Below are 21387 nucleotides of genomic sequence, written 5' to 3'. Positions count from 1 at the left end.
TTGGTCATAAAAATACAGTTTTACACAAAATATAGATGTCCCTTGTGACTAAATGTTGAGATATCGCAATTGCATGGTCGAATTACCACACCTTATTAATGGCAATAATGTCTAGGGTCAACAGGTCATGTAACATTATTTGGTGGTCAAGAATTCAGTATAATAAGTCCAGTATAACATCGCATTCTATTTAGTACAAAGTCATATTAAAGGTAAAATAAGAACAACACTTAATTATAAATCTATTTGTTATTTATTGAAATATATTCTTATAGCATATTCAAATTTTATAAATAAAATATATTTAGAACGTAGCGGTATCGAGTGTTCCATGATGTGGAACATTAACACACAGCCAGCGTAGCTTTTAAATCACAAAAAAATATCACAATCCTATCACATTCATTTTCTGAATAACTGTAAACGCGGAATTTTACGCTAATTACGTGGAATCGTTTTTACCGCGGAAATTACCCCAGTGTATAACAACTGGTGTACCAAAGGTATCACGAAAATAACAACTCCGCAACATGTTTACACGTGCAAATTGCGAAACTAAACACTCACGTTTATATCCATGTTAACAGCACTATAGTTATATTCGATGTATTATCTTTATATGACAATGAACACTTTATTAACAAAAATAACGATATATTAACATTTATAGAATTCTTTGTGTAGCATTTGTAGTTATATCATATCAACATGGAACATGATCATTTGATCAAAATATTAAAAAAAAACTATCTTTCATATAAGATAACTTAACAAGCAACACTGGAAGAAGGTTGATTTTGGCATATAAAATATTAATATTTTCGTTGTTCTTTGTGTAACCGTTTGAACTTCTATCATGATAAGAAAAGTGTGGAACTGAGAGAGAAAGAAAGTAAGAAAACACTAGAATACCTCTTAAGATACAATAGATGCAATGGGTTCAGAACATATTATATTAAAACACACATATGATCATAGCAAGAAATCTATTTAACTTTCATTATTATCTGTAAAAATGTAAGATTTATCAGTTACAAAGTGGAAACACTATCTACAGTAGGAGTAAGCAAGTTCTGACTGTTTACAGCAAAATTGTTTGTGTGTGTGTGTGTGTGATCGAATTAATAGCGATAATTTTCCCTTTGATTGTGCTTAAGTAAATGAGCTTGTTTACAAAACGGTTTCTTAAATAATACACAGATATCATGATTAAGTTATAGAACATTGCGTTTTGATACTAAACATATCATGTTAATGGGTTAGACTTTAAAAATGTTTTGGTGTCTACGAACGTTTAAACAACACCATTTAGATGAAATAGCGCATATTTCATATATAAATTGGTGTGGGACGTGGTTTTATCTCATATCTATTAAAATATAACACAACGACATAAAAAACCCCAAACAGTAGCACTAGGAGAGAGGAAGCACATTTTCTATGTACTCGTTTAAATCGAGCATAACACAGTTATAGCGTAACAAACAAATGATGAACAATGCTGCGTCTATCTATCACCAAGGTCTCCACATGTCTTCCTGCTTACTTGGCGATACTGAAAGGTTAAAATTCGGACCAGTCCGGTCATCAGTTCGGTTCCTTAACGGGTCACCTTGGACATAGATGACGGGCTGGTCAGTACCGTTTGTATTTTGCTGTCCGTACACAGGCATCGGTTCCTTTGGCCTGGTTGGAATGCTGATGGGTGCAGGAACTGGTTTGATATTAATGTTTTGTGTCTGTGCCGTGTTAACAGTCTGTGAGCAGGCCATCGTTATAGGAGCCACAGCAGCAGACACCTGTGTCGTCTGTGACTGAACCATAGGTATCACGTAATTATTCACATTCCCACTCGACAAGAGATTGGCTGGAATAATGAACGCCATTTCTCCCGTAGACATTTTTGTAGGTATAAGTTGCACGCCACTCACGAGTTTCTGTACCTGCATGCTCGGCTGTTGTTGAACTGTTGTTTGTGGTTGAATTGCTTGAATTTGCACTTGCTGCGGCTGTTGCATTATATGTTGTTGAAACTGTTGCATTGGCTGTTGTTGTTGTTGCTGCTGTTGCTGAAATTGTGGAATCTGCAACTGTTGGTTGTTTAGTAATCCTTGCACTGAGAGAGTTGCTGTAGTTGTCGTTGGAAGAGCAGCACTTATTGTATTTGCAACTAAAGAATCCTGAGCTTGTACCGTCAGTACTCCGTTGTCCATCACATTTGTTCGAAGTCCATTTTGAATAACATTTTGCACGACATTGTTCTCCGGGCGGGATGGTTGATGAGGATGCGTTTGGATGTCATCTGTTTTACAGAAGCCTGTTGTTTGAGGTGGTGATGACCTGAGATTATCCATACACTGAGAGGAAGGCACACGTGACGATTGAGATGGCGGATCTGGATTCACCATACAGTTTGCGAGGTGGTTAAGAAGTTTAGATCTCACTTCTGCGTCAGACCCTTCCATAGAGCCAAGGAAAGAGCTCACCTCAGAAGCACATTCATTAAATCCCAATCTGTATTTGTTGATAAGGGTAGGATCATTTGTAGCAAGAGCTGCAAATACAATCAAAATATAAAATTCAAAACAATTTCACAAAATAAGAATATTTGTGGAATATACGAGACACATTGTTACAAAAAACAAATTTGTCCATTTTCTGGCATCTTATTAGTTCAAAAGTTATTTGAAAATCCTGACCATGAGGTATGTTGTTACTTGACAAATATATACACATATTATGTATTCTTCTGGACAGATGACATATAAAATAGATTGAAATGATAAAATGTGAGACCAATTTGTATATATACATTTGACAAAAGTGGTTATAAAAGAAAATATGTACCTGAGAATTGCTGCTTCTGCAGCGTTCGAAGATGGCGCACCGTTATCTCCAGGATATCAGCCTTTTCCATTTTATTCTGACGAGCACCCTGGATACAAGAAGAATTATCAATCATTTTCTAATGGATTCACTGTGATAAAATTGACGCTTCATACATACAACGAAGACAATCGCCACATCTAGCAGTTTTGTCACTTAGTGATATTCATCTATCAAATAAATAGTCTTTGGTATCATACAAATCTCAAGCACATCCATCGTTTGGAAGTGCATTAATGCACCTTTCTTTAGACAGACATAAGAATGGCCCATCTATTTAGCATTCGTAAAAGTATACAACAAATCAGCAGAACGTTCAGGCTTGAATAGAGGCCATTTAGGACGCAAATGTACCCCGCCTGCCATCAATTAGTACCTACTGATTTACATGACATTTTGTGCTATAGCTTTCAAACCTTAATAACTGTAAAACCCAGTCTCTGATGTTCATCTTCCTACTCTTTGAAAACGTCTTTTAAAAATGGAATAGAAATGCATTACGAATCCATATATACATTTACAGATTACAGTCCGACATTGTAGCGACTTACTTTATTGTCAATGAAATAAATATTCATAATGGTTCTCGCTGTTTATCTGCTATGATATAATGTATATTTATAAAGCGTTTGTGGCATAAATTTTAGTGCCGGAAAGATATAATGATTGGACAATGGTATCTGGTATGAGATAGACGGATGTTAAAGGCTATGATAACTCTAAAACCACTCTCAGAAAATGACATATATGATTCGTTATTCACGTGCCATAATGAAACAGGATGTCTTTTAACATTATGTAGATTAAGTCTTCATCTGTAAAGTGGTATATTTCTATGGAACCTTGTCCATTCTTTTTTTCCTCTTTAATAATAGAAACGTTTAAATCAAATATATTAATATTATGTTTCGGTTTTTATGTAATGCTTGAATAGCTGCTATCATCTATGAGCGCAATATTTAATTTATGATAGTTTTGTGATGATACCATTTAAACATGAAAAATGGTCTTTAGAGATCTATACACTCATGTAAAATTCTGAAATCACCTTTATAAAGTGCTTTTCTAATATCCAGTCACAATGTAAAACGCATAAAGCGTTCGTTTCAAAGCCTTTTTGAAATATATCCTCATACTAACTATTTATGTTAATTGAGGTTAAGGAAAATCAATACCACATCAGATAGCTTTGGCATTCAGTTTCATAACACTCATACAAATGGTCTTACAATTAAAAAGATAAAAAAATACCAAACTATTTGTTGAAATATATTCTCATATTAACTATTTATGTTAATTGAGGTTTAAGCAAATAAATATTATATCAGATATCTTTGACCTTACATTGAATTATTCCTCCGTATTATCGATCCCCCCTTATCTATAACACGGCCTTCAGCCGCAGTCAGTTGGCTGTGGTTTTGAACTTTTTCCGATGAGAGTAGAGAGAACTTGAGATTTAAATATCCTTAAACATGGCCTCCCTCGTACAGGTAAGATACTTGGTTGAGTAATACCTGTCAAACCTTGCGAGCAGACGACTAGAAAAGTTGCCCGATCAGTCATGCATGCCTTGTACGTGACAAGATAAACAGCAGACCGTGGGAAAATGAACCTTCCCTAGTCTTAGTGTAATTATATATAAACATCTAACTATATGGTTAAAAGCATTTTGTTGGTGTTTTGTTACGTTGGTTTTCTAGCACTTTTACTTACATTTACATATATTTTTTTCTAATTTTATAGATGTTTTAACAACTAAGCGTGATTTACGTCGATACATTTTAGTTGAATTTACTAATGTAGTGAGATCAAATTGCTGCATTACTTTTTACGCATGACTATCAAATGACCACATTGTCATTCAAATGTCTTTTACTTCGTGAAAATAATCATTTAGTTATTACTATTTTGTGTAATTGGTTAAAACGCATTTGGAAATTACCAAATTTGGATGAAGTCAATTAAACTTCGATTTAGATGAATTTTAAATCACCATATTGTTTGTCAAGGATAATTATATGCGTGTGCGAAAATTCTAAAAAAAAACACCAAAAAACCAAAAAACGTCAAGTCTAGAAACACTAGAAATAACCCTTTGAATAACCCGAATGACGATGACCCTTTTGGACACGAGTTTTTTGACTTATTGTACTATCAACTTTATGGATTGATTAAACCTTGAACAAAACTTTGTTAACATCCTACAAAAAAGTCTTACTTCCATAAACATATCATACTTTAAATTTCATGAAGCAAAGGAAGAGAATCGCCAACGTTTGTTTGTTTGATTAATTAACGTCCTATTAACAGCTATGGTCATGTAAGGACGGCCTCACATGTATGCGGTGTGTTGCGTGTATGCCGTGTGTGCCTTGGGAGACTGTGGTATATTCGTGTTGTGTCTTCTTGTATAGTGGAACTGTTGCCCTTTTTATAGTGCTATATCACTGAAGCATAACGTCAAATAAAACCGAATAATATAGCTCAATATTTCACTATGATGAATTGTAGTTATTACAACATTCTCGATTAAACAAAATACCATTATCAAACCAAGAACGGTAAATAGTGTTGGCAGGAACTTTTCACAGGATGTTTAGCAATACGTCACCAACTTTATTGAAACAAGTTATCACAATCAGCCTTAAGAAACAATGATCATATCATAAAGCGGCAACTGCAATACATCATTATCAACTTATAAAGTTTAAAATGACCCATACCAGTGGGCACTTCAAAGTTCTGTAATTATCAACTACATCGGGTCCTCACATATGAATACCCGCAGGTACAACGTCAATAACAGTTAGTTGCTCGGAGCGCGAGTTACGCACATATCTGAGTTGGTTAATTAGAAACATTTACCTCAAGGTAATTTACCATATCATTTCATCGTGTGAATGTTTCACAAAGAGAAATTGTATAATTGAGGACCATTGGGTCGTGAAATCAATCAGGGATGACGAGTCCTATGACTGTGTAACGTAAGTAAATGTTCTGCGGTCATCGTTCACATACACGATGTAAAAATGTATGAATATACCTGACTATCCCCTTAAGTGAATGTTATACATTAATTGATATCGAACATTTAGGTGATGTGTAATTGGATGAAAATGATTATGCCTGTAATGTATAATTAGTCAAAAGGGGTTAATGCATTCAGTTTTAAGTTTTTTACCCGCATTTTGCTCCCGCTATGATTTATATAAAAATACCTAGAACAAAAAATAGTTTAATGTTTACGTATCTCTGATAAGATATCAACAGTTCGTAGTAATCACCAAATGCGTAATAACCTGGTTATGGACCGATTTTAATAAATGTGGTATTTTAATTTGGAAACTTCTTTACATAAATGTAATTTACCTCGCCTCACAACAAACAGTATATATAATGCATCCATTGTTTAAAAGGAGTCCAACACTTTTTTGAATTGTCAGGGAAAAATTACTTTTTCAATAAAGTCATTGTTGTCTAGACCATTGTTTGTTTAGTACACGACACCTAAACAATCCTGCGTGTAGAATCTATAAGAAATTGTGTCCGACTAGACTGCAGTATGGACAAAAGACATTAAAATATTTAAAAAACTTGGTGATACGTAAGGAAATGAATATCCATGTTCTTCCGTGTGTAAATGGCGTCCATTAAAAGAAAAAATATCTTTGTAATACTGTATTTTTGGACCTGACGTAAACATTACATAAAAAGAACCAATGAAATGTTATACGGTGAATATCCTGAAATACATTGAGGCAATACACCTTTCATTAGCCTACATTGTTATCGTAACATCGCTAGAGTTCTAATAATAAATGACGAAAAAAGAAGCCAAGAAAAAGGTCAAACTTTTGCGTCGTTAATTATGTTTGTAATAACGTTATGTAATAGCAAACGTATTATATATCAATATTATCGATATACACCAATTTTAGTATATGTATGAAAAAGTGAAGAGAGTACTGCACTGATTATTACAAGGTGTTTTACACAGTATAAACTGTATATAAGAAAATGATTTTTCATAATCTTGACAGCAAAAAGATATTGCTATATACTAAGACACATTTATTAACTAGATATCAAGGTACGAGTTCAACTATGCTCAATGGCTCACCTCTTTTTTCATCACCTCTAGTAACAAAGACTTTAACTCGGCCAGACTAGCATTTATTCTTGCACGACGTCGTTTTTCCATGATAGGCTTAGAGTTCTGCAAAACAAAGAGATATATTTGACAGAAGGTGACATAACGAGGAAGCGTGATATAAGCAGTAAAGAAATCGTGTTCTTAGGTGTTTTATACTGCCCCGGACGTTAATCAGCACTGGGCTTTAATTATTTTAAGTTTTTGCTTATGACAATTGTCATTTAGCATAATGTTAATGTTATCAACGACTATATTTAGAAACTGATAATGAGTGCGGGGCCCTATAGATAAATTTAGAAAGGCTGTCACTTAAATTTCACAACAAATAACTATTTACGTCGATGGATACATATGTAATTAAACTTTAACCTACCTTTCTGCTTTCAGCAGCAGTCGATGAAACTTTTTCGGACAGCATACTTTCGGTGTCTGAATCAATAGACGACATTTTGTCTTTTCCTTTCTTTACCGATTTAGCCCGGACACCATATCCTTCTTTACCAGTTAATACATGTTTGGACACGGACAAAGTCGCATACTTTTGCCTCGTGGGAAAGTGTATTGGCCTTGTCTCGTGGTGTCACTCAGCCTTCCAACACAGATACGACCCGTGCCTGGCTGAATTGGATTGGCTGTCACTAGCGGAACGCGGACGCCCCACAGGTAAAACCATCATTCCTGTACAAAGCTTGTCAACAGGTACGAATTCTGGCACGCGACACAGAGTGTGGGAAAGCCACGCCTCTTTTCTTACCTGAGTTTTATCACCTGGCTATGTCTGGCGTGATTCCGAAGATAATGTTCACGTTAGGGCATGCACTCGTGGAGCGTGAGAAAGCACGAAGAATCACACACTTACGAGCCATATGATATATTAATAGGCATAAAAATATAAGCGACACGTTGACTATAGATGAAAGCAAATATAACATTTATACAATCGCTATAGGATTCTTTGTGGCTAAGCGATTTTTAAAGCACCCCGGCTGTTTGTATTAAAGCTTATGTGTTTGGGCTGGTACGAGATTTATAAATCGTACCTTCATAGGTAAATGAACACTAATATTTCCCTGTTACAAGTTCGGTCGTCTTATGAACATCGCAAAATATATGTGTATCACGCTTGATTACTCTCTCACTCAATATCATACGTCCTGATCAGCATAGTTAGTTTGAGGAGAGCAACAATCAAAGTCATATATGTACTGAAAATGATAAGTTTCTTTTGACCCGTATGAGAAAAAAGTTGAATATATTTATCACTCTGTGAAAAACGAAAACTTATGACTATTCAGTAAGCTATTATATATGGCGAAATGAAAATGTGTTCTTTGTAGCATCTGTTTAATGTCAATGACTGATTGAACTTCAGCCTGGATTTGTGCTCCCGGAAGTATTTAACGAGGTACGATATGAAGTCTTTATAAGGTTTTCCATTTGCCTTCATATTAATGACTGGGAGATTATATTTATTAATCATATACACACCTGTTCTCATAAATGAAGCATGAAACATTTGAATATATGCAGGGAAAGATTGTTAGAGTCATTAACACTTTGGTTTTCAGCTGATTGACATTTACAGTAAACAGCTTTTAACATTTCTTGTTATGTTTTACAAAAAATGTTGTTCTTTTAAAAAGTCGTTAGACCTACCAATATATACACTAATTTCAGGACGGCTTCTCTCATTCAGACTGAGTCTAAATCTGACAATTTATCTTTGTAATGACGATATTACGATTATTATTATCTCACTTAAGTCATTCGACAACACTATACTGATAAACCAGTTGTCTCACTATATTTGTGCTTAGCGCTAAGTGGAAGAAGAAACTTCAATGTTATCGACCATGATGTGTATGGTCGAGAGTACTATTTAAGAGCATTCCTAACAGGAATGAACAATCAACTCGAAGTAAAAAGTAAACTGGTGTTCAAAATGAAGACGAGGGCATTTATGTGAAGAATATAATTAATTTTTTAATCAACAAAGCAACGTATGCACGAAAACCGTCCAAAATTTTACATGTATTTTTGCTTGTTTTATTTTACATGTCGTATCTTAATATACAAAGATACTGAATCCAATATTAATATTTCGTTAAGAAAAATCACATTCTATTTGCACTACTATTAACATGCTTAACCGATTGGCATTTTGCGTTGTAATGTAAGACAGAGATGATTTTACACAATAGGTCACATGTCATTTATGAACCTGAAAAGGCCTATCCTTTTTGGAAGTATGCAGTTCTACGATATTGATACTTAGAAAGGATATCCCTACCACTGTATGCTTTATTAAACCAATGGGTTATGCAGAAAAGGCGTTATATTTGTACCTGCTGCTTTCATTGCATGATAGAAAAAGACAACTTACAGAGATTAGAAAAGCGAGACATCTTATTCATCATGACCAATTAGTAAGTTGCATAAATCTTTTCAACCATTAATAAGTCGATTTCGAATTTAGATTTTGTTTATCTAATGATGTTAGTATTTATTTTTACACAAAATACCCATTACTTGACGAGGAAGTAATTGTTTAGAAAGTAAGTTGCTATTAACAGCTGAAAGCTATGAAGGAACAGGATTTTCACTGCTCTGGATTTTGTTTACTTGCGAAACGTGCTCGTCGCGAAACAGATTTAGACAAGTGTCGAGTTAGTAATCATTATTAAACTAAGATCATTTGTCAGTCTTTTTAAGAAATGGTTATGCGTGAGATATATACAATTTGATTTGCATATTTGTCTATATTGATTTTTTTTTAAAATTTGTTCTTAATTTAATTCATCCACACACTAATATGCTTTCAGATCATAGTCTTGTTCCGTGTTTTATGTTATTAATAAACTGTTATATTAAAATATCTTGCTTTGAACTAAAATATGGTTTTGTCTGTCGATGGTTTAACAAGGTTCCGTTAACCTGTTTCGAACACGTGCATGTAATGTTTGATAAGAAGAAAGTTAATACAAAATGTTTCTCCAAACATTATGTAGGTTTTTTTGTAACTCACATAGGAGCTTTGCATTGTTATCTGTCCTTCATCGTAAAGTTTGCATAGAGAAATCATGTTACAGCATACGTAATGAATTTGAAATGGAGATATCAAAGATTAGTATCAAGTACTTAAAACCCCATTAATTGCGACCTTGAACATTAAACGTTAAAATGCATTTAACATCGTTATGTACGAGGTCTTAATGTTCTCTACTGAAATGAGATTATAACTTGTTTTTAAAGCATACAAGTGTGTCGAGATTACAAGGAGACATAAACAATGCAAACATAAAGGATAAAGACTCAACTTCGTTTAATATCAGTAAGATATTTTTTAAATGTCTGCGAATTAAAGTTTTTTTTTCTAATTTCGTATCGTACTTTTAACCGTAATTTGATTAAATTTTTGTTAAGTGCAAATGAGAATTGTGCTTTTTACATTTCGATGACCTTGTACTCTACACTAACAGTAAAATTACATTATATTTTTGCTTGTCAATTTCGATTAAGTTTTGATCAATACCGAATGTCATATCGTCCTCATGCAGTAAGCGGTTGTTTAAATGAACTCTAAATCAGTAGTCTTTTGCATGTTATCAACTTTCTCGTATATATGTATGATAATTCACGAAAATTACGGAAATATGTACATAGAAAAAATTACTTTGAGAAAACGCAAATAGTAGCAGCAAAAAATGGCTTTTTTTATAGTAGTCGACCAAGTCATCCAGGAATCAAATTCCTTTAAATTTTCAACCCTTTCCTTGTTTTAAACTGACAAATTGTTTTGTTACCTATTAAACCATGACGTTTTGAAGAGAGTTTTTTTTTTTTTTTTTTTTTTTTTTTATTTATATATCCTTCATTGCGTGGACTTCTGGTTGTTGTACATATTTAGTGAATTTAGTGATATTTGCAAGTTTATTAAGATGACATATACACGTCGATTTCTTTTTTAATTTAGAAATTTGGTTTTATTTCTTCCTTTATTCCATTTTTATACATTTCAACAACAACAACAAAAAATGATATGCCATAATTGCTGCTTTTCTTGCATTTTATTATTATACGTAATATACATTAATGGATAAAATACATCAATGCGTGTTTTTTTTAAAGTTTTATTTTCTTATTTGCAAATAATTTTATTCTATGAAAAATCTTATTTTGACACAAACGAAACTTAAAACTTTTATGAAATGTATTGTAAAGTACACGCTATCCCCTTGAAAGTGTTTGAATCCAAAGTGAGCGGTTTTTGCACTAAAATACTGTTTATGAATATGCAGCCTAGAGGTTTCGACATATTGTAATCATATGGTTACTCTATAGCTTTAATTACACTCGATTGCTTCTTTCAACGGTATTATCTTCCACTTGGCTTGATACGTAATACCTAGTTTTAGATAACCACTAAATGCATGGTGGACATATGCCGAAAACTTCATGGCGACTTTCGGCAATCGCCGTGTGCAAAATGGTGTCATTTGTCTCTGTTTTGCAAATAATGAGGGATAGGGCGCAGTTTATTTCATTATTTATACAGCATCTATTATCTGTTATGCAAAACACCAAAGGCTGATGTTCTGGTACCTGTGATTATTCTCAGTACGTTATGCAAATACAAAACAAGATACATAGGGTTGGATAAGACAAATGATAAATCAGGCAAAAGCCTCGCGAATGAAGTTTGTAAGCACAGGATGAGCAATTTCATGACCGGATTGCGAAAAGGGCCTACAGAAAGGTGAAATTCCGCAGAAATGTTGTCATCAGATATCAAGTCGGTATCATAAGGTTAGAAACTTTTTCGGAGATAAAAATGAATTGTGTTTGCTAGTTTTTATCACATCGCTCAACTCAATGTCAACAGTAAGTCGGTGTCAACGGAGACATTAGAAAGAAGAAAGCAACTTAGGAAGACAATGAAAGAACATATTCCAATTTAGTCGCCTTTTACAATTCAAACAATAAAGGCACATAGCCAGTAGTCTAGATTAAATAAAAAAGTGTCAATTTCGAAATGATTTAAATTAAGCTACAATATAGATTAACCAGATTTTTCATAATTTGTTTCAGTTTTATTTTTATATTAAAGATGGCGGTCATATGAAAAAAATAATGATAATATATATGGTGGCTTCCCCTGCATATGCTGTGTATGTGTCTTACGCCTGCAAGTAGATTGCGATATGGTTTATCGTTTATATCGTTTCCTCATGTTAGTGCTACCGGACTGATTTGAAGCATACTGCCAAAGACACCAAAGCACGCCCACCACATCTTTTTATATAAAAACAGCGATGTGCTCAACAGCATCAGTAATGGTTAAGAGGCTAGCTTTTACAAGTTTTCTCATATTGGTAAGCGTTCAGCGCAAGATTGATAAGAATATATAAAAACAGCGATGTGCTCAGCAGAATCAGTAATGGTTAAGAGGCTAGCTTTTACAAGTTTTCTCATATTGGTAGGCGTTCAGTGCCAGATTGATCAGAAAATATTAAAACAGCGATGTGCTCAGAAGAATCAGTAATGGTTAAGAGGCTAGCTTTTACAAGTTTTCTCATATTGGTAAGCGTTCAGTGCCAGATTGATCAGAAAATATAAAAACAGCGATGTGCTCAGAAGAATCAGTAATGGTTAAGAGGCTAGCTTTTACAAGCTTTCTCATATTGGTAAGCGTTCAGTGCCAGATTGATCAGAAAATATAAAAACAGCGATGTGCTCAGAAGAATCAGTAATGGTTAATAGGCTAGCTTTTACAAGCTTTCTCATATTGGTAAGCGTTCAGCGCAAGATTGATCAGAATAGAAGTAAACTAAAGACTTATGAGAAAGAACGATTGATAAAAATTTACTGTTCTTTAAAATTAGCAATGTTATTATAGCGGTTAATTAATGCGAGAAACTAACTTAACTGAAATTTTAACCAAATTTCTTTATCTCTTAAGACTGCTACCCCGATTAAAGGCGACTAAATTTAGGACTTTATTATTACCCTTTCTTCTAATTTGACACAACTGAGGTGAGCTTTCGCCCTGTAAGGGACAAGACTAGGATCCGTCTTCGGTCCAGCACAACTTATTTCATAAATAAGAAATATGACGTCAGAACATGACGTGAGATGGAGTTACAGCACCACTGTGTAAACCTTTATCAAAATAAATTAAGATAAGTTCACTTAACTCACACGACGAATAGGATAAGGAGGATACATCCTTGAACGACATATAAAGATGGTTAGGCAGAACGCAACAACTTTACTTATCTGATACATTTCGAATGATTCAGCAAGGAAAATGAAGCAATATGAGATGTCTGCAATTGAATTACTGCATGATGCCTAAGAATACTTGATTGGTATTCAGTGGGACACTAGAAATGAAACTGCCTGAAAATAGCGTAAGACACATGTCACGTGAGGTAAGAATTAAGATTGATATATCACTGGTGGTGTCAAAAGGGTACTGTGGTTTGTGGTTTATCACGTAAATAACATTACCCTCAAATCAATAAAAGCTGTAATAATGCTTCCATAGGCAATGAGCGTGTCAAGTTTCATCACATTAATCAATTTTGTTGCTTTAAATACGATAGATCAGTTTCGGACAAAAAAAGTAGAAATATAAAACAATATTAGCAAAGTAGTTGGCAACCTTATAATTCAGTTCATTTTTGAAATATGCTTTTATTTATATCTTAATTTTCAATATTTGAGAAAGATGTTAATACAGCTGTACAAAAGTATTCGACATTACCATCTTCGTTTGATGTCGACTTTCCAAAGTGTTTTCAAACAATGAACATGAATATTTTTTTTCAAAAATTATCTATAAGCAAAATTTCAAGCTTTATAAAATATTATCGAGTTATTCTATATCAATTTTCTCAGCTCTCCGACGGGCAGGAATTTAATCCCATAGTGAGTATTAGCATAACGACCAAATCGGTCTGGTTCTTTTGTAAAAACCACTTTGCCAGCTTTTGTAGAAGAAGGTAGGACGCTGCGTTAGAACATCCGACGGCCATAGTCTAGTCTACAGTTAATTGCTATCCAGCAGTTTAATGTCCAGTTGACGTTTATCGTAAAATTGGTAGATATAAAACAGATATAGTAACTACGTGTGAGTTATGCCAAATCAAAGAAATAGACTTGGCATTGAATTTCCATATGTTTTAAGCTATGCAAAACGCGTTAAACTACCATCAGGTGAGAAGAGTAACAAGGTATTCTTTAAATCTTTTCTGTAACATTGGACATTTTCCAGTTTTAAACTTGTTTCCTTTGTATTGACAATGTCTCAACTTTAAAACGAGCACCTGGATTTTCGTGATATCCGAGTCGACAGTGCGCAGCGTTTACCGTGGGAACGTATTGTTTGACATCGTAAACTAAGCACAGACAGCCCTTTACCGTCCACCACAATATGGCAAAGCCTACATTCAGTACACATAATCATCAGGTATCCTGTTGCATCTCCACACCCTCAAAATACGATATATAGATATATGCTTTGGACTTAATGAGCGAATTTACACCCAGAATGCCATAAAATGTATAATTGAAAATAAGGTTGGTGGGATGGTTATATACTTACCGGTAATTATACGAGACCATGATGTGTAAGATCGATTTTAGTGACAGTGAAACGGACACGCCGTTTGCGTGTAATAGGAAGAGCAATGAAGAAAAAAAGCACCTGTAAATTGAGCGACGGAATCCTATTACCAACCAAGACACAAGTCTGAGACCGAATATAAAGGAAACTGTGTCTAGATTCAGAGTTCATCTGTGTGTCAATTTTTGGCTCACATCTGTCATTTGGAATTTATTGGACTAGTTTAATTCTTTTAACCGAGAAAAAACATATCTCCTTTAGCTGACAAGGTAATGCAAATTCTAAAACTTGTTTAGGAGATGATGAATTTTTATTGTTACCGTGTTTCACAATGTCTGTTCTTTTATACTTGAGAGACTTAAAGACGTAAGAAAAATGAAACCAGGAAATACGTTTTGCAGTTTAAAAGAAAGTAAACGCCAACCGGAAGTAAGGTGCCAAACAATCGTATGAAAAATAACACCGGAAGTATGAAAACAAAGGCAATGACTCAAAGAAAACAATTAAAAGTAAGATGTAAAAGTTTATACGTTAAGGGTTACGTTGTCTTCACAAGTTCATAAACAACGACAGATGAAGTGAAAAGAAAAAGTGAAAGAAAACAGAATAAACTGTAAATAGAATAATTTGGCTTTTGCAGTGGAAGAGAAGAAAACGTTTTTTTGCATTTTTGTGTCTTCAAGATGGATGAAGCGGATAAAATGAAAAAAAAGTTGCTTATTAACACGGTACAATACCAGGGTCCACAACTTTATATTTAGAGTTCTGATATTCTATTGTCAGAAAACATTATGTAAAAATTAAAAAAAAACGACGCAACGATAAAGAGTCACGATATCAATTCACCTAGCATATTAATTCCGAAGATGATAAAATTCTAAAAAAAATTCAAAATGAGAACCCCGTTATCAATCGGAACTAAAATGCTCGAAAGAAGCTCCATGATTCTACCTTTTATAATAACTGGAAACATCATTGTTTCTAAATGATAAAATAAAAAATTTGACAGAAACATATTTTAATCTTCTTCAAGGATCGGCATCGCATTTACTCTAATTAGACAATTTTTTTTTTGCTCCCAAAAAGGAAAAAGGCTGGAATTTAATCACTTCGCATATTACAGCTTAGTGATAATATGTCTCCACTAGCACTGTTTTAATAGAGTTCAAGGTCAGAATATGATGCAGTTAAGGTAAAAAAGCAAAATTTCTTCACGTGAATTTCACATGAAGGAAATATTCACGTGATATTCAAGTGAAAGGCCTTCACGTAAAATTCACGCGAAGAAATATTGCCCGTGTATGCTCTTCCTCAATTGGCCTTTCGATACGTCTAATAAAGGTGTTTGGAAAAAACACTTTAATATAAGGGAACTCTCCTTCAGTCAAAGAGTAATCTTTGGTCATAACAGGTCCTACTCCAGATCTTTGGAGAATGTAATCGCTTCTCGTCAAGTGTACTTCGTCAACGTGTATTTAAGCCTTACAAATCATTACTATCACTTTCCCCACATCATCAAACAAATGTTTTATTTTTGTTGTTATCAAAGCATCCATGAAAGAAAGCAGGACAAAAGTGCGTTCATGAAGGTTAATTGCAATTTTCTATAGTCTCAATGGTTTGGTTGAATAACGTACAAACTTTCTTTTCACAACAAGCTTTAAATATAGATCTTCGATGTTGTAAAAATAGGAGTCATTGGGAAAAGCTGCAAGAACAATTACGACCTCAGAAAAAGAGATGTCAACAGGTTTCTTGACCTTTGCTAATTAGGCAGTTAAGCTGGATATTTAAACTTATGGTTCAATGTAGCGACAGTCCTTCATTTTATCTCTGGACCGCGGCGTATCCAATTATATCTCAAGTATCTTAATTACCAGGGCTCATATTGTGTTCGGCATTGACAGTGTATTTCATATTTCTAAACACAATTCCTTACATTCTTAAACAAACCCAGATACTAGAAAGGAATGCTTCTAGAGAAATTGGCACAAGATTCAATATTATGTGGAATTGTATTTAACAAAATTTTGAACTTTGAAAGTTGAAAGATTATTTGCGGTGCAGAAAGACAAAGTGTTTTGCTATTTTTGGAAAGTCAAAATTATATGAACATTGAATATGATAGATCGGTTACACGTTTTATTAAAGATAACACATGGCGTACATGACAATAACATTTGGATGGAATTCGATGAAAATTGATTTGTTTCCTTCTAGTTATATTAACAAACTACACTCATTTGTCATTCGTATGAATGTTGATACGGTACATCAAGGGTAAAACGATGTAGTGGTAGATGTAATTAGCAAATTTCCTTGATATAGACATAATTTCGATGTTTAAAATGAACGAAATGACATTGTTATTGAACCTTCTGTGATCTGTCTTACTTTTATTATAGTTTGAAAATATTTGTCATTCACACGTGTTCATATCGTCTACGATCGACAGCTAATTAAGGTGACTTACAGGTACATATCGATGTAACACCTCATTCATCATTGTTATCTGTCTGTTTTCTTCAAAATTGAGAATTTATTGCAAAGAAGATTTTCGAAATTTGAAGAATTCACATTAGGCTATTATGCTAGTGCAGTATCGAAAAAAGAAAACAGGAATGATCAATATTGAAAAGAGTCATCATTCTGGAAAAGAATATCTTCTATGCAACAAGTTACCCATATTGGAATTTTAACATTTTTTCAGTAAGTGCCATTAAAATCGTTAAGACGAAATAAGAAAATATTAATATATAATTTTAGCAAAGAGCATAACAACAGTTTGCTAAGGTAATGACTAAGATATCTGTTCAATATTTTTCTGTTAATATTACCAAATAAGGATTTTTGTAATATCATCGTCATTTCAATACCCGACTTAAAAGCCAGTACCAAATAACCTTCAACATCCATCGCACGCAAGTCGACAATAGGGTGGATATGAGTAAATTAATTGTATCACGTCATTATTGAATTAGTGACTTCATCATTCTGTATTGAAAATGGAAAGATTAACTAAATAATAAAAAGAAACTATTCCTTCCTGCCAATAAAACGAAGAGAATACTTCCATCAATATCCAATTAAAATGTCAAAACGTAACAGTCGTACCACAAGTAACGATCTCCGCCTGACCATGAAAGGAGTGAAAATAAGAATTGCTATTCTCTGACCATCAGTGTTAACGACCCAGGTGACACCTCATACTGTTTACGACAATACCACCACTTTACGGCAATTGGATTTAAACATTATCCGAGACATTAATCAAATCAACCACAATAGAAAAGTTCAACTTTACCTTTTTGTCAAGTGATTTTTATAACATATACAATTTGGTGGCCTTCAAATCTATTGTGTGATGGGTCGAGACACTTTCCGTACGTTTCAATTAATGTACCATTTCTCGCAAAGGTATATTATCATATGGACAATTTAGGAGAGTAAAATTGTCCGTTTTAGGCGGAAATTTAAATTGGAATTTAAATGACACGTTTAGAGGGAGGAATTTCCTTTCGGGCGGCTGGACTAAAATAATATAGCGTGTTTATGTATTGTTGATGTGTTTAGCAGCTATGAATGCGGGTATCGCCTACCCGTGACTTAAAACTGTAGTACAGAACACGTTTGGTGGTCACCTTTTATGACATTTCAGGCTTGGTACTGATAACAGATGTTCTCTTCAAAAGCAGACACACGTGAACAATTGAGTTCAGAAATAGTATTATATCGCACTATTATCTAATGGTTATTACGAATACAAATGCTGATTTCCATTCTTCGGAGTCTCGGGTCAATATGTCCTCAATCGTAATCTTTACTTACAATTGGTTGGGTTAGCTAGAATCTGTTGATCTGACGTCTATCTGTGCTAGTATTGATTTTAATCATAATCACATTTTCATCCGAATATGTGTTTCTGCATTAATAACTGTATATTATATGGTGTCTGGTGCTAATTTTGATTATTACTTTACCCGCTTAACGGCATACATTGTTTAGTCGACATAAAACAATACTGCCATAATTAAAAATTGGACACATGGAGTAAATCACGGAAGGCTTTATCATTAGAGCATTTTCCAAATGTAACTTGTCTAAAAATCTGAAATAAGGGAAAGGAGGGGAAAGTAAAGAAAATGCTTACCACATATCGTTCTTCAGTGGGTTAGTTTGGCTTGGTTTGATGTCCTGTAATTAATAAAAACTCTTTTTTAAAACTTTTTCTTCCTAAAGCCAGCAACCAAAGACATCGAACAGCACACCCCATCCCTTCAAAGTTTTTATTTTTTACGGAGTTATATCAACTAATTTAGTATTAGGTTTACATAAAAATCTATTTAGATATTTCACTTTTCAGCCTTTGGTCTTTGGATAATAGTTGCCAAGCCCATACCATCAGTTCATGATTTTCTCATGCTCTCCTCTAACACACCGGCCTCCTCCAACGCTCTCGACTGAACAAATATGACAGGAGAAAGCAACAATCTTAATACTTTGTTAAAAATCAAATATTTGTTAAGTTTCCTGAACTTTAACAAAGCCAACACTTTTACCAAAAGTATTTTGAATACAGCCTTGGTCAATTGCTTAGTGTGGACTAACTTTAAAATGCCATACCTATCTTACAAACAATCGATTATGATATATCTAAGTCATGGATTTGGCATCATATAAGTTAATATAATTTTAAATACGGTTGCGCAAAATATTAATTAGGGCGTGCTGTTTTATTATTTCCGTTTTTGGCGAACATATTGGATTCATTGGCATTTGACATTTTCATTATGTCATTATGCATACCTATAATGTATATTTTCTAATAAAGTGTCACATTACACTTATCTTTTTCTCTGGTACCATATGTAACATGCATAATATAATGTGCGGCAAGCTCAATTACCCTGGTACCACTCAATCCAAAAGAAAATCATTAAACGCAGCTATAAGCAGAGCATTGTGCTATGTTAACATGATACATAAAGTATATTACGAGAGTGCGCTAGACGATGATTTCCGTGACACACTTTGTCCACATGTCCAAATGACAGCCCTAACAGACACGACATTATCATGCACAACATAGTGTACATCCGGTGAATCAGATGTACACAAATCTCCGTCCTTATAATGTTTGACCGATATGACATGAGTCACGCGTGCGCGATCAGGTGTTCTTTGGTGTAAATATTTTGACAAGCTTTCAAATGTTTACGATACCGTGTATATCTTCGTATCACGAATTAACCTCTGCCATTCTTTAACAAAGAATTTAATGTCTGACACTTGTTGTTTTCAATGCAAAGAAAAACATTTTGCTTTGAACATCATATTTACGAATTTCGCCCAAAACACTGTAGTGTTTAACATGTCGCGTCGCGTTCCGTTCGGATTTTATTCTGATACAGGGATATTTATGTCTCTCAGATAATTCTAGTTGTTGTGTTTTGATAAATTCCACTGAAGCTGTTAATTCCTTCTGATAATTAGTCATTTAAAATCAATATTCTAATGACGCTGATAGTTATGTTTATGAAAAAACAATGACACATCCAAACAAACACTTGAAGTGATCAGATCAAATCATTACAGATCATATGCTTCTGACAAAAGGAAACCAGGAACTGCAGATTAATGGCCAATAGTTTACAAGATTTCAAAATTTAACAAGTTGATATAGGTAAAGGCTTATGCTTCTATTTTGCATTGCTACATTTGGCTTGTTTAGTTGCTGCGTCAGACCTCCTTTGTTGTAATTAACATGGACAGCATTTTCTATGGTACACTAATTTATGTAAATACAAAAGATGACGAAGTTTCATTCCATTGCATAAACAACCCTTCATGTTTGGCCATGTCAAATACATAAACGTTTCGTCTATACATTTTATGACGCATGTTAGATACATTTATGATACACGCAACACACCGCATACATGGGAGGCCGTCCTTACATGACCATAGCTGTTAATAGGACGTTAATTAATCAAACAAACAAACAAACAAACTAATGTGCATGCTTTCTTACATTTAGTATTTCAATCTGCAAATTATCATTTCAGTTATCTATCGAGATTGAAAGAATACACCAAAGCAGTATCTGAAATGAAGCTTTTTCTTATTGAAAGGCTTTTTACTTACATACTGCACCGTCTTTTTTGTAGATCACTCTAAGGTCATACGAGTATGTTTAAAATGTAGTATAAACCTTAACAAAAGGCATTAAACTAACAACCATAACTTACAAAATGTTTGTAATACCTGAGATGGTACTGTACAGGTGTGAATGCTAAAAGTCAATTCGCAAGGTCACATTATAAAACGCACTGATTTTAAAACTTTAATATAGATATCAATTGGATAGGAAAGATATTTGTCATTTTGATGGCAACTATGATAAAGATAATAACCGTAAAGGTGTCTATTATTATGAATGTAGTCTCGGCTTATCAATCTATAATATCGAAAGTGCACCTGAAATCCTCCAAAGCTTTTCTACTTAAATATTGAGAGGTTCTTAAGTGCGAAGAGATATGCCGATCCTTTTGCAAATATCATTTCTATTTGCACTTTTTCATGGTATTAAATTGTTAATTATTTTCTCTTTGGAATGACGCGATGCAAATGTATTTTTTTCCATTCAGGTGTCTTGATTATACTTTTTTCCATTTCGGCAGTATCTGTATAGAAATACACACTGTATATATTAGATGGT

The 21387-nt window shown here is 33.8% G+C and overlaps 1 protein-coding gene across 1 annotated transcript; it reads right to left on the bottom strand.

Moving 5' to 3' along the window:
* Window positions 1-234: 234 nt before the first annotated feature.
* Window positions 235-7771, bottom strand: LOC138319868 (protein hairy-like). Its single transcript, XM_069262996.1, has 4 exons — window positions 7416-7771; window positions 7010-7105; window positions 2848-2935; window positions 235-2554 (listed from the first exon to the last, which is right to left on the bottom strand). The coding sequence occupies exons 1-4, from the start codon at window positions 7488-7490 to the stop codon at window positions 1515-1517; spliced, it is 1299 nt and encodes a 432-aa protein (XP_069119097.1). The 5' UTR covers window positions 7491-7771; the 3' UTR covers window positions 235-1514.
* Window positions 7772-21387: the final 13616 nt, after the last annotated feature.

Source organism: Argopecten irradians, chromosome 1 (assembly GCF_041381155.1).
Source record: "Argopecten irradians isolate NY chromosome 1, Ai_NY, whole genome shotgun sequence".
Taxonomy (NCBI): Eukaryota; Metazoa; Mollusca; class Bivalvia; order Pectinida; family Pectinidae; genus Argopecten; species Argopecten irradians.
The sequence above is the reverse complement of the archived record's forward strand: the minus strand, read 5'-3'. Positions and strand labels throughout refer to the sequence as shown.

Excerpts from the sequence above, each read along its gene's own strand:
- LOC138319868 (XM_069262996.1), bottom strand. The coding sequence starts at position 7,490 with ATGTCGTCTATTGATTCAGACACCGAAAGTATGCTGTCCGAAAAAGTT. Across the intron at positions 7,106-7,415 it reads CTGCTGCTGAAAGCAGAAAG|AACTCTAAGCCTATCATGGA; the intron begins GTAGGTTAAAGT and ends TTTGTTTTGCAG. Across the intron at positions 2,555-2,847 it reads GCAGAAGCAGCAATTCTCAG|CTCTTGCTACAAATGATCCT; the intron begins GTACATATTTTC and ends TTGTATTTGCAG.